Source organism: Chionomys nivalis, chromosome 19, assembly GCF_950005125.1.
Source record: "Chionomys nivalis chromosome 19, mChiNiv1.1, whole genome shotgun sequence".
Classification (NCBI taxonomy): domain Eukaryota; kingdom Metazoa; phylum Chordata; class Mammalia; order Rodentia; family Cricetidae; genus Chionomys; species Chionomys nivalis.
Genome location: NC_080104.1, coordinates 10683870 through 10698041, shown reverse-complemented (window position 1 = coordinate 10698041; position 14172 = coordinate 10683870). Strand labels below are relative to the sequence as shown.

General features: G+C 51.5%; 1 protein-coding gene across 1 annotated transcript; it reads right to left on the bottom strand.

Moving 5' to 3' along the window:
- Positions 1-1250: 1250 nt before the first annotated feature.
- Guca1a (guanylate cyclase activator 1A) lies at positions 1251-10969 on the bottom strand. The gene is made up of 4 exons (XM_057752028.1): positions 10769-10969; positions 2536-2685; positions 1683-1776; positions 1251-1414 (listed from the first exon to the last, which is right to left on the bottom strand). Exons 1-4 carry the CDS (start codon positions 10967-10969, stop codon positions 1251-1253), a joined length of 609 nt encoding a protein of 202 aa, XP_057608011.1.
- Positions 10970-14172: the final 3203 nt, after the last annotated feature.

Below are 14172 nucleotides of genomic sequence, written 5' to 3'. Positions count from 1 at the left end.
TTTGCCTGCATATGTCTGTGCACCATGTGTGTGCATTGTCCACAGAGGCCAGAGAGGGTATCCAATCCCCGGGACTGGAGTTACAGATATGTGTGAGCTGCCATGTGGGTGCTAGGTCCTCGGCTAGAGCAACTAGCTCTTGCTGCTGAGCCCCTTGGGGGTTTCCTATTTCTAGGATGTTGCTATAAAGGTTCCTTTAGAAATCACTTAGATGAAAACAGTCCATGGAAAACGTGAACAGCATCCCAGGTAGGAAAAGAGATTTGTTTCCCCAAATCATGGAGGTGAATGAGGCATGGCTGGAGGATGCCTCGTCTAACACTGGCAGACAGTAGATGCTCAATAATGTTCGTTCATGCGTGCACCCACCCACTGTGACAGTGGAACTGATCTATTGGGAGCTCTCCAAGGCCAGCTGGGCTGGGACTGAATAAGCATGGGTTGAAACTGGACTCTCTGAACATGGCGGACAATGAAGGCTGATGAGAAGCCAAGGACAATGGCACTAGGTTTCGATCCTAATACATGAACTGGCTTTGTGGGAGCGTAGCCTGTTTGGATGCTCACCTTCCTGGACCTAGATAGAAGTGGGAGGACCTTGGTCTTCCTGTAGAGCAGGGAATTTGGACTGCTCTTCAGTATCGAGAGGGAGGGGGAGTGGACTAGGGGGAGGAGAAGTGGAGTGGGGATAGGGGGAGGGGAGCGGGGGGGGCAATATGTGGGAGGAGGGGGAGGGAAATGGGAAACGGGGAGCAGTTGAAAATTTTAATTAAAAAAGAATTAAAAAAATACTTTGGACTGAAAAAAAAATAATGTTCGTTCATCACTTGAAGCCACACAAACAGGCTTCAGGATCAGGGCAAGGTGTGACTGTCTGAAGCTACAACAGCAGATGCCAGGATTCCATCAGAGTCCAGGAACTCCCTCAGAGCTCCCGCACCCAAAAGGAAGTGGCCTGGGAAATACAGCGGGGAAGCTGGGCAAGATGATATGACGGGTCCAGAGAGGGGCATCCGATCGGAGAGATACCACCAGAAAGTACCAAGCAGGAAGGAGGGACCAAGGCCCATTCTCTGTGTGGGGCTCTTGTCTCCACGCTACTGCTCCCCCTGCTGGCACTATGCACCCAAAGAAAGAAGCGGAGCCTCTGAGTTCAGAAGATTTTATGTAATGCTAAGACAAGAACAAAACAATCACATCAGGCACCACACCGGGTCAACCCTCAGCATACAGAAGCCACAGAGTAAGGCTCAGCCTGCAGCCTCCGCTACGGGGTCGCCAGCGTCTTCCTCCTCCTGTTCACCATTCTGGAGTCTGCGCACAATGCCGGTCAAGTCCAGGCTTCGGGTCAGCGTGTCCAGGAGCATCTGGTCCTTCTGGACGCCTTCCATGAACTCCTCCAGAGACAGTTCCCCTGGGATGGAGAGAAAGGGATTCGCAGGATGAGGTCTCAGTAGTAAAGGGCTCTGAGCTAGATGCTTGCCAAGAGCAGGGACAGAGCCAGCTTTGGGGCATTGGTCTAAAACCCAAGATCTAGTGCAGGGATCCCTAAAATCCAGTTTGGAGCCACAGCAGAGGTGGGTAGAGGAGGTGACCAGCAGAAGGTCCCCTTTCCTTCTCCTCTCTTGCCCCTGTCCTGGGATGCCGCCAACCCCCCGGGAACCCCTCCTCGGCCCCCTCACCATCCCCGTTGATGTCGATCTTGGCAAACACGGTATCTGTGAACTCCTCGGCGCTCATGGATGAATCGCTCCAGGGATTAATGGTTCGGATGGCCTGGGAGGAGAGACAGAAGTGAGGGGATCCGTCTCCGTGGTGGGGGCGGCAGCAGAGTGAATTTGTCAGAACTCAAGAGTGGTTCGGGTGGAGATGGTGGTACTAGGGCCTCAGGTGCTTGGGAGACCGAGGCAGAATTGCCTCAAATTCGAGATCGATAAGGCCAAGCAGTTGTAAACCAGTCTGCACTGCAATGTAAGATCCTGTCATTCAAAGCAAGGGCTAGGAGATGCCGGGGTGGCATGGCACATGACTTTAATTTCTGTACTGGGGAGGCAGAGGCAGAGGCAGGCAGACCTCCGTGAGTTCCAGGCCTTCCTGGTCTACAGAGTGAGACTCCGTCTCAAAAAACAAACGCTGAGGTGGTGGTAAAAGTGGGCTTGCTGCCCAGGTAAAAAGCCAGGTGTGGTCACCCTGGGGCTGGGGGCAGGGGTGGGGCAAGAGGCCTGCTGGGGCTTGCTGGTCACCAACCTAGCTCCAGTGAGAGACCCTGTCTCAAGAAGACAGAAAGACAGAGCAAGACACTTGACACCCTGCTCTGACGTCACACATACACACCCACACACGTAAAGAGTGGAGGTTTAGCAATGCCTTCGTGCCAGTGAGGAAACTGAGGTCCAGATCATGCAGCTGGTGAGAAAGCTCTCATGCCTCGGTTCCAAATCCCATCTCATTTCTATCCTGGCGCTCTCAGCCCGGGCACCCTCCCTTGGCTACCCACGGCACACCACTGGCCCAGCCCTCTGCACCTGGAGTTACCCGGATGATGGTGAGCAGCTCATCCCTGTCTATGCATCCGTTGCCGTCGACGTCGTAGAGCTTGAAATACCAGCGTAACTTCTGTTCCACCTTGCCCTTGAGGACCAGGCTGAGGGCGGCCACGTACTCCATGAAGTCAATGTAGCCATCCTGCGGGAGGGGAGAGGGGCAAGGTGGGGTAAGCACTCCAAGTCTCCGCCCACCCTACTCAAAGCCCCTCCAACTTCCATCAGAACCCCGCCCCAAGGCCTATGCCCACCTCACACCCTACCTCCTCACACCCCCACCCCACCCCGCATCCTAAAGCCTTCAGATGCTAAGCAGAAGGGAGCAGAAGCCAGCTTGTTGTACCACCAATATCTGTCCTTCTGGAGACTTCAGCATTGCCTGCCTCTCATCTTTCTCAGAGGCTGTCAATCAAACCTGTCAGATCCACCCCTCTGCTTCCCTTTGATTCCCTAACATGGACCCTCCTCACAGCCTAAGCAGGTGGGAGAAGGGAGAGCAGGAGCCAGGGCTGGAAACGTGATTCATTCTGGAGAGCTCTTGAGTTGCTGGCTTGGCTCTTTCGTCTTGGCTTCAAGCTCCACTGAGCCCGGTTGTGTGCTGAGAAAAACTGGGAGAACTCGGGGCTCAGTGAAACAGTTGCCCTGTCCTGCAGGAGTGTGGTGTTGGAGGCGCGGGCTTGCATCCTGCCTCTTGGCCACCTCAGAGTTTTAGGATGTGGGACAAAAGACTTCTATGGCTCTCAGCTTCCTCTGTAGAAGAGAGGCAGTGGCTCCCACTGCCAGGATTGCTTTGGATGAAACCAGCTCCTGTAGCTTGAGCAGCAGGCAAGCAGAGCACAGGAAGTCAGCATAGGCTGTTTGTTGTTGCCTTTCTTTTTCTTTTTTGGTTTTATTTTGAGGCAGGGTTTCTCTGTGTAACTCTGGCCGTCCTGGAACTCCCTTTGTAAACCAGGCTGACCTCGAACTCAGAGATTCATCTGCCTCTGCCTCCAAAGTGCTGATTCAGATGACCTTCCCACCAGCAGCTCTGCCTACCATAAGCTCCTTCATTTACAGCACCTCAGGCATGTAGCTACCACTCAGCTACATCCCCAGCTCAAGGAGCACAAGACCTGTTTGTAGGACAATCCTCCAGGGCCCCTGCCGCTCTGCTCCTGTCCTTTGCTCAACCCCAGCATGTCAAGGAGGGGCGAGAATGGCAGCGCCTGCTCCTCCACTTACAGCCATAACTCGGAAATCGAGAGACCAAAGCAGGCAGATTGGAGCTGTAAATGAAGGAGCTTATGGTAGGCAGAGCTGCCGGTGGGAAGGTCATCTGAATCAGTAATGATATCGCTGTCATCGGATGCATGCAAGGGGAGCTAGCAGGGATACAGCACAGTTGAGACAAGACAGTCTCTGAGATTCCCTGGTCTGTTTGGCCTTTGGCCTTAAGCAAGACCTTGACCACCCTGAGCAACACAAGGATCAGTCTCATAGTGAACATTTGCATGGTATTGTCTTGTGTTCAAAGGCTTTCACAAAAGCCTTAGCTCAACATCTTTGCCCAACATACCTCCTAGGGTGGCCATCGGGGTGGAACAAGACCCCTATGCAACAGCGCTTGAAGAGGGAAAATTACTTGATGTATAACAATAAATAAGCAGGGTCTTATGCAGCCCAGGCTGGTCTAGAACCCAGGATCTTCCTGCCTTGCTTCCTGGATGCTGGGATAGAGTGCGTGCCTCCAGTCCTGAGACCTTGATTTTTTCCCTTTTTGTCTTCTTATGTTGATGAACATTTTTACAAGCACCTTCTATGACTGTTACAAAGAAACAACGGAAAAACCAAAAAGGCCAAAGTCACCTCTTGGGAATACATGACCTTGGACAAGTCGCAGGGCCTCACTGAGTTCTCATTTCCTCAAGGGAGATGGGAAAGGCAATAGGGATTTTCAAGACTGTGGCGTGGGCAGGGCGGTATACACTTGTAATCCCAATAACGCATGAGGCTGAGGCAGGAGGATTGTTTCAAGTTTCAAGTCCGACTGGGCTATATAGTGAGTATCAGACCATAGACACACATCTCAAAAAGAATAATAATTTAAGTAAAAGACTGTGAAATGGATTCCTCCTCAGTTACAGGACAGCTGTGGTGTGTGCATGTGTGTGCATGCGTGCGTGTGTGTTTGTGCCTGCACTTTCAGAGGTCAGAGGTTGATGTGGGGTGTCCTCTGTTGCTCTCTATATCACTTTATGAGAGAGGGTCTCTCATGGGAGCTGGAACTCATCGGTCAGCTAAACTGCTGGCAAGGAGCTCCAGGAACCCACCTATCTCTGACTCCTTCCCCAGGCTGAAGTTACAGTTGTGCATCCAGTTTTTCACGTGGGGGCTGGGGATAAATCCAGACCCTCACACTTGCATGGCGAGCATTTTACTGGCTGGGTTGCTTCCCTAGCCCTTAGTCCTTTCCTCCCAGCACTTCCCATGGACTTCCTGTGCTGAGAATCTCGATTCGCTCATCTCATTCTACAGCCACTCCTGGGAGTTGCCCATTTCTGTCCCCGCTCAAGCTGAAGTTGAAAGAGATGAAGCCACACAATTGAATGACAAGGTTTGGTCATTTAGAAGACCTTGAAACAGGGTCTTCTAAACTTTACACCAACGCGTAGGCACAGCCCGAAAGGACGACCCGGACCTGTGTATGGTGCAATGACTCTACAGAGCCGTGCCCTGGAGAGACAGGCGGGGGCAGGGCACAGGCTTCTCCTTTGCCTCCCTGGTACCCAGAGGTCTTCCCACTGGAATAACTAACATTTGAAAGGGTCAGGTGAGCCAGTGTTTCGGCCCTGGAGTCAAACAGCAGCCACAGTCATCTCGGTGCAGCCACGACAAGTGTTTGATAGTACTGAGGCTAGAAACCCAAGACTCTAAAAAACAAAAAACAACAACAAAAACCAGTCTCTAAGCCTGGCTGGTCCCCATGTAGCCAGATAACTTTGACCTCCTGCTTCCACCTCTTGGGTACAAAGCTGACAGGTGGGCTCCATCACAGCCAGTCTATGTGGTGAACTGAGTCCCACACCTTGAGCAAGCTGCACAAACAGTCTACCAGCCAAGATGCATCCACAGAACTCAGGGCCTTGGGCACACTAGGCAAGCATTCCACCACTGAGCGATGGCCCAGTCCTGTAATTCTTAATGAGTCTAGTATGCTCTAATAAAACTTTATCTACAAAGCTAGGCTCTGAGATAATGAAGCACGGTGGCTCACACCTGTAACACCAGCACCCAGGCGCAGATAGAAGGGTCAGACACAGTTCAAGGCCAGCCTTTAACTACACAGTGAGACTCTGGCATGTAAACAAAAGCCAGGGCTGGGGGCTCAGCTCGGTTGGCAGAGTGCTGGCTGAGCATGCTTCAGGTTTTGGGGTTGATTCCCAAACCAGGTGTATAAACCAGGTACAGGGGCACACAAAGGGGGGATCACAAGTTCAAAGTCAGCTGGGCAGTGGTGGTGCATGTCTCTTAACCCAACACGCAGGAGGCAGAGGCAGGTGGATCTCTGTAAGTTCGAGGCCACCCTGGTCTACAGAGAGAGTTTCAGGACAGCTAGGACTGTTACTGTTTCAGAAAACAAAAACAACAAAAAAAGTTTAAAGTTATTCTCAGCCATGGTAGTCACTTTGGGGCTAGCCTAGACTATGAGACCCTGTCCTTGGCTGTCATTTGAACAGCTCTGCTTATCCTCTCTCTACTTTGAAAGTAAGTGGTCAGGAATGTGTCCCATCTCCAAGGCCAGGCTATTAAAGTGCCCGGTGCTGATGCCAATGGTCAAGGTCAAGAAAGTGTGGCCCACAGAGTGTGGGAAGGCACATTGGCTATTATCCAGATTCTCTGTGTGCATGTGCGCGTGTGTGCGTGTGTGTGTGTGCGCGCGTGTGTGCGTGTGTGTGTGTGTGTGTGTGATAGAGTCTTATTAGACAGCCCAGGCTAGCCTCAGACTTGTGGTGATTCTCCTGCCTCAGCCAGATCAGTGTCGAAATTGCAAGCATGCACTAACATGCCTGACTGTACTCTTCATTATAATAATTCCTTAATTAAATTAATGTTTATTATAAAATCCCTATTGCCTGGGGAATGGTGGCGCACGCCTTTAATCCCAGCACTTGGGAGGCAGAGGTAGGTGGATCTCTGTGAGTTCAAGGCCAGCCTGGTCTACAAGAGCAAGTACCAGGACAGGCTCCAAAGCTACAGAGAAACCGTGTTTCGAAAACTAAAATAAATAAATAAAATCCATATTGGCCCAGAAAGCTCAGGATTCTCTTGTATTCACTTCCTCACATAACTAACCCTTATGCAGCACCTACCATGTTCCAGGCACCTACCTAGAGCTGGAGCCACAGCAATAAACAAGGTCAGTCCCTGTCCCCTCAAAACTCACCCCAGCAAGAAGAGTCCGACCAGGGGGGCTCAGAGTTAGTTAACATTTGGCACCAGAAAACAAGAAATCAGCTGGGCAGTGGTGGTGTACACCTTTAAGCCCAGCACTCGGGAGGCAGAGGCAGGTGGATCTCTGTGAGATCAAGGCCAGCCTGGTCTATGAGAGCTAGTTCTAGGACAGGCTCCAAAGCTATAGAGAAACCTTGTCTCGAAAAACCAAAAAAAAGAAAGAAAGAAAGAAAGAAAGGAAGGAAGGAAGGAAGGAAGGAAGGAAGGAAGGAAGGAAGGAAGGAAAAGAAGAAATCAAATGAATGAATTTTTAAATTTAAAAATATGAATTAATAAATTAATAAAAATATTTTTTATACATGTGGGTAATTGCCTACATGTATATCTTGCCCAAGAAGGCCAGAAGAGCGAGTTGGATCTCCTGGAACAGGAGGTCATTAGCACCATTTGGGTGCTGGGAATCGAACCCAAGTCCTTGGCAAGAGCTCGTTACCGCTGAGCCAACTCTCCAGCCCAAAACTAAAACCTAAAAATGAAAGCTGCTCTGATTGGAAAGCCATGGCCAGGAAAGGCAGAAATGGCAGACCCAATTTTCTTAATAAAGTTTAAACCAGGAAACCAGGGTGTGGGTTGGTGAGTCTTGGTTTGGAGGTGGGAGCCAGCAGGCTGTAGACCAGTGGTTCTCAACCTGTGGTTCTCCACCCCTAAAAAAAACCTGTCTTGAAAATAGTTACATTTTGACTCATAACAGTAACAAAATTGTGGTTGGGGTCAGCACATGAGGAGCTGTATTAAAGGGTCTCAGCATTAGGGAGGTGGGAACCACTGCTCTAGAGGACAAGGACAAGGGACGCAGCAGCACAAAGCCCCAGGGGACCATGTGTATGGTCATGAGCAGCCAGGTTGGGTAGAGACGAGAAATTGACTTTTCTGTTGTTTGGGGGATCTGGGGGGGGGGGCGGGAATAGTGTCTCATGCTTCCCAGGTGGACTGGTAACTGTGTAGCTGAGGATGTTCAGGGGTTTTGGGGGGCCGGGATGGGGTCTCATGCATCCCAATGGACTGCTAACTAACTGTGCAGCTGAGGATGTTCAGGGGTTTGGGCGGCGGGGATGGGGTCTCATGCATCCCAATGGACTGCTAACTAACTGTGCAGCTGAGGATGTTCAGGGGTTTGGGGGGCGGGGATGGGGGTCTCATGCATCCCAATGGACTGCTAACTAACTGTGCAGCTGAGGATGTTCAGGGGTTTGGGGGGCGGGGATGGGGGTCTCATGCATCCCAATGGACTGCTAACTAACTGTGCAGCTGAGGATGTTCAGGGGTTTGGGCGGCGGGGATGGGGTCTCATGCATCCCAATGGACTGCTAACTAACTGTGCAGCTGAGGATGTTCAGGGGTTTGGGGGGCGGGGATGGGGTCTCATGAATCCCAATGGACTGCTAACTAACTGTGCAGCTGAGGATGTTCAGGGGTTTGGGGGACGGGGATAGGGTCTCATCCATCCCAATGGACTGCTAACTAACTGTGCAGCTGAGGATGTTCAGGGGTTTGGGGGGCGGGGACGGGGTCTCATGCATCCCAATGGACTGCTAACTAACTGTGCAGCTGAGGATGTTCAGGGGTTTGGGGGGCGGGGATGGGGTCTCATGCATCCCAATGGACTGCTAACTAACTGTACAGCTGAGAATGATCGTGGGCATTTTCTTGCCTCTACTTCCCACGTGCTGGGATTCAGCATGAACCCTGAGCCCAGCTCCCAACTTTGAGGGATTGAGTCCCAGATAACATGTGACAGAAACTAAAGAGACGGCACACATTTGACAAGGGTTAGGTGAATGTAGGGGACTTGGGTGGTGTGTGACTTGACTCTTCCTACAGATGTGTCTTGACCCAAAGGGCTTCCTTAGCAGGTGGAGAGAGGATGTCTCAGTGTGTTTAAAGATCAGGTCCTGGGCCCCTCCCAACCTGGCCAGGAGGGACCACTGCTTCCCCTGGAACTCGGGGTGTCCACCCTGCTGACCCCTTCCCCTCAGCACCCTATCTCAGGCTCTGTGGTTCACCTCCCCCATCGGAAGAGCCCTCGGTCACCGGGACTCTGCCCTTGAGTTGGTCCTTACTCATAATCCGATCCAGCCTCTTAACTCACCTATTAGTGAGTTTTAAATAATCGCAGGAGGATCTTGGTGTCCCCTAGAAGCCATGACCACAGTGGGCGTGTGACTCCACATAGCTGAGAGACCCCCTGTCCTGTGAGAGGCCATGGTAACCAACAGAGCACCAGGTGGGGAAGCAGGTCTGTGGGTTTGGGGTCCTCCATCTTTATACCTGTTGTGCAGAACTGGAAGCTAGACAGATGAGCTCCAACAAATCTATCTCTGCCTCTCTCTCAATCCTGTCTCTCTCTCTTTGCCTTCCCCACATCCCAGACAGGGTCCCACTATGTAGTCGTGACTGGTATCACAGAGGCCAGCACGCCTCTGCCTCCTGAGTGCTGGGATTAACAATGTGCACCAGCACACCCAGCTCCAAAGAAAACTTAACCAACTGTGCCCATCCTGGAAACAGATCCAGGTGGATGAGCTGGACCTAGGTTCAATCACAGCTCAAGGCTGTCCTTCCCTGTCCCTCTGGCATCTCCAGAAGTCTCACTCAGTGCATCTGGGTAGTTACCAGGGAAACACGCAACTTGCTCTCCACCTGCACCTCAGGCCGCCACGGGGAAAGGTGAACCAAGGTCACTGGGAGTTGGGAGTTAGATATTTGGGTCCCAGTCTGTACCCAGTCCTAATACTCAGAATATCATGGAGACTCAGGTATGGTGTGCCTGCCCAGCCCAGTCCAGCCCAGCCCAGCCCAGTTTAGCCTTGGCTGCAGCTCAGTGTCCTGCTCTCTCCTCTCTTCTCCTCCTCCCTCCTCTCCCCTCCCCTCCCCTCCCCTCCCCTCTCCTCTCCTCTCCTCTCCTATCCTCTCCTCTCCTCTCTTCTCTTCTCCTCTCCTCTCCTCTTCTCTCCTCTTCCTTCCCCTCCTCTCCCTTCCCCTCCTCTCCCTTCCCCTCCTCTCTCTTCTCTTCTCTTCTCTCCTCTCCTCTCCTCCTCCTCCTCCTCCTCCTCCTCCTCCTCCTCCTCCTCCTCCTCCTTCTCTCTCTCTCTCTCTCTCTCTCTCTCTCTCTCTCTCTCTCTCTCTCTCTCTTTCTCTCTCTCTCTCCACCCCCTTCTGACTTCATCCCTCACATCCAAGGAGCTGGAGGTCTCTGCATAAGCATCACACTCACCCAGAACCAGCACCTTGGGGATCTCAGTGGGGCAGGCAGCTCGGGATGAGCTCACGCTTGTCTTGGAAGTCACTGAGGTAAATAGCAAGAGGACAGAGAACAGCCGTGCACTCCTCCTCTACCTCTGCTTTCCCCTGTGAAGGGGTCTTGTTATTGTTGCACCCGCAAGGCCTAAAGTGGAGACACTTAACATCTGCTGAATCAAACCTCTAATGTCGAGATCCACCTTCTAAACAAACAAGATGCCGGGAAAACCAACTGGCCGAAGCTCCCTGGTAGCTAACGCTGCGCACAGCAACATACACTTGTAATTTTAGCAAGCTGGAAGCCGAGGCAGGAGGATCATTGTGGGTTGAAGGCTGGCCTTGGCTCTACAGTAAGACTCAGCCTCACAAACGGTGAAAACCTGAAGTAACTGTTAGGATGGATGCTTCTTTTCTCCCGTTCGCTCGCCCTCGCCCCCAGCTGTTCCCACTTCTGGAGGCCTCCCCGAAGAGTCACACCCTCATCCTCTACCCACCTTGTTGAAGTCAAAGGTCTCGAACATCTGTTCCACATACTGGCTGGCTGAGGGGCTCAGGTTCTTGAGGCCAAAGAACTGGCGGAATTCGTAGAGGGTGAGCTGGCCGGAGGGGCACTCTGTCATGAACTTCTTGTACCACTGATGGCATTCGGTGCTGCTCAGCTCCTCCACTGACTTACCCTCCACGACATTGCCCATGGTCCGGGCCCACAAGACACTGCCCTAGATGGACAGGTGGGTCCTTTTCCTAACTCCCCCTGCACAAGGGTGGCTTGGCTTTCTGAAGCCTGCCCTCTCTTCTCACCAGCCTAAGCAAAGGCAACCCGGTGAGTCAGACAGTGTAGACAACTGTAAAGGGAGGTGAGCAGGCTGTAACTCACATCCAGACTAGGGGATACCAGGACTGGTATTAAAGCCAAATCCTTACACCAGCTGGAAGGGCGAGGAACAGAAATAGAATCAGCTTAGAGACCGTGGTGCCAAGATTACAGCCTTGAGCTGCAGAAGAGAGGATTTCTACCCAGTGTGCAGCCTTTCATCCCTCAACGGGATCCGGTGGGTGGCTGGCCAGCAGCTGCTCTGATCCCATGACCTCCATGCCCTGCATTCTCAATGCTTTGGCTCTTGCTTTCAGACACGGGAGTGACATACGTAAGACAGACCTGGTTTCTCTCCAGACAGAGGCCACATTGGCCCAGACAGGGCTGCTGTGTACAGCTGTCCAGGTGTACAATATACTCAGACGTCAATCACATGAGAATGCTGTGTGGATTCAGAGTTTAGGGGCCTCTAAGACATGTCTGCAGGAGCTAGAAGGAACCCCTAATCATGCGCACGCAAATCTTCATGGACATTTCCTCTGGGTTGAAGCATTCCCTCCTGGAAAGGGCAGAGGACCATGAAACTCTCAAGAGAAAGCCAAAGGCTCCTTCCCAGCGGGCACATGATCAGCAAGCAATTACTGAAGGTGAGAAGACCCACGCACCTGCCTCCCTCCAGGGGCTCAAAGGGTGAAGCTTCTGTGAGCACCATCACCCACTGATAGGGCTTTCAGTGACAAAGCCGCTCACGTGTCACCCAGACTCCTGTGGCGTCAGGACAGACCCGGCCCACCCTCTGAAAATAGTTTATAATGGAAAGCCCTTGAGTATCTTAACAATTTGGTTTTGGTTTTTTTTGTTTATTGGTTTTTTGGGTTTTCGAGACAGGGTTTCTCTGTAGCTTTGGAGCCTGTCCTGGAACTAGCTCTTGTAGACCAGGCTGGTCTCGAACTCACAGAGATCCGCCTGCCTCTGCCTCCTGAGTGCTGGGATTAAAGGCGTGCGCCACCACCGCCTGGCTTATCTTAACAATTTGTAACAGCATCTATGACACCAGCAACTGAAGAGTTTGAACGGTGGCACTCAACATGGGGGGGAAAATGTCACCACCCAGGGGTGATATGGTTGATGGCTGAAAATCTCAGTGCCATGGTTAGGCTATGTCCCTAGGAGCTGACGAGACATCTCTGGGCCCCAAATACATAGAGGCCCACCAGAGCCGTGGGTGTCATTCCCAGCCCTCAGTGTCAGATCCCTACTGTGGAAGACGCGCTTTGGTGGTAGGGCACCGAGGAGTCAAGCTGGGAAGCTGGGCCTGAGCTGGAGGCTTCCTCTCTGTGGCTTCTATAGTCCCAGAGGGATTCCTCAGTTCCTGAGGGAGAACTGTCCCTAGTCATCCTGCATGATACACTATGGTTAGAACGTGAACTGTCCCCCACAGGCTCATGTGTCCTCAGCTGGTGACATGTTTGGGAAGATTGTGTGTCCTTGAGGAGATTAAGGCTTACTGGAAGGAGAGAGTCACCAGGGTGGGCCTTGAGGTCTTATGGCCTGGTCCTACTTCCTGTGCTAACCGGACATTTGGACCATTTCCTTATAGTCACAGGCGAGTGACAGGCACAACAGTGTGAAGACCAGCTGTGTCTCGGCCGTTCTGTGTATTTATCAGTGGGACACACACACACACTATCACACACACACACCATACATACACCACACACACACCACATACACTGCACACACACAGAACACACTACACACATACTACCCATATACACAAGTAAAAATGTAATAAAATATTTGAAAATATATAAAAACCATCTGCTCTTGACAGTGATTTGTAATGAATGGTGTTGTTCACATCGCCCAAAGGATAGTCATCTTTTGGAGAAGAACCAGTTAGGTCTGAATTACGTCTGTTCTCCCGGCAGGATGGGTTTAAGGTACATAAAGGGGGATTCCCCAGTTTTGGTTGAGTTCTGTAGACCTCTAATAGAGGGATCGCCCCCAGATCTCTGCAGAATTCATTCTGCACCACTGACATTTGCCTACGTGCTGCATGAATTCTTCACTGCAGAATAGATTCCACAATGCAGCAGCTGAAGCCCACACACATCCGTTATTCGTTATCCTGTGCTTCTGCAAGACACGCTGCGGTCAGGGAGTCACGGGCCATGCTGTCTTCTGAGTGCTCAACTGAAGAAGGGCCTTCCCACTCATGGGAGCTGGGCAGAATTCCTATCCTCACTGCTGTATGACGGGTGCTTTTGTCCTTTGCTGGATGAGGACAGTTGCAGGCCTTGGGCCATGGTTTCTATACGCTGCCCACAGCTCCTGTTCCAGAGTCTTCCATAGTGTGCCTCTTATTCCATCAAGCCAGAAAGGGGAGTCTCCTCCAGTCAGCTAACTGGGAGTCTTACACAACATAGCCTCTCAAGTCAGAGACACCCCATAACCTCTGCCACATTCTGTGGTGTCTGCAGAAGCAAGTTCCAGGTCTCATCACAGGGGGAAGACTGTACACAGACAGGCCACTGGGAGGAAACTACCAGGGATACTCTGGAACCTGTGGTATAACATTTGCTGTTAGACAGTAACAGAGATACACATTCAATTCCTTCTGGGACTGCAAGTAGCTGTCTGATGTGGGATGTCTTTCTGTATTCTGTGAGTATGTTTCATTATCATTGGCTAATAAAGAAGCTAATTGCCGGGTGGTGGTGGCACACGCCTTTAATCCCAGCACTCGGGAGGCAGAGGCAGGCGGATCTCTGTGAGTTCAAGACCAGCCTGGTCTACAAGAGCTAGTTCCAGGACAGGCTCCAAAACCACAGAGAAACCCTGTCTCGAAAAACCAAAAAAAATAAAAATAAAAATAAAAATAAAGAAGCTGGTTTGGTCAATAGCCAGGCAGAATAGAGCCAGGCAGGAAATCCCGAGATACAGAAAGAAGAGTAAAGTCAGATGAGACACCAGCAGTCACCAGAGAAATAAGATGTGAGGTAACAAGCCACAAGCCTCATGGTAAAATATAGAATAAGAGAAATGAGTTAAGTTGTAAGAGCTAGTTAATAATAAGCC

Coding starts and splice junctions, on each gene's coding strand:
- Guca1a (XM_057752028.1), bottom strand. CDS start 10,969: ATGGGCAATGTCGTGGAGGGTAAGTCAGTGGAGGAGCTGAGCAGCACC. Junction 2,686..10,768: donor AGACCTTTGACTTCAACAAG/GTGGGTAGAGGA, acceptor CCCCTCCCGCAG/GATGGCTACATTGACTTCAT. Junction 1,415..1,682: donor GATCGACATCAACGGGGATG/GTGAGGGGGCCG, acceptor TCTCCATCCCAG/GGGAACTGTCTCTGGAGGAG.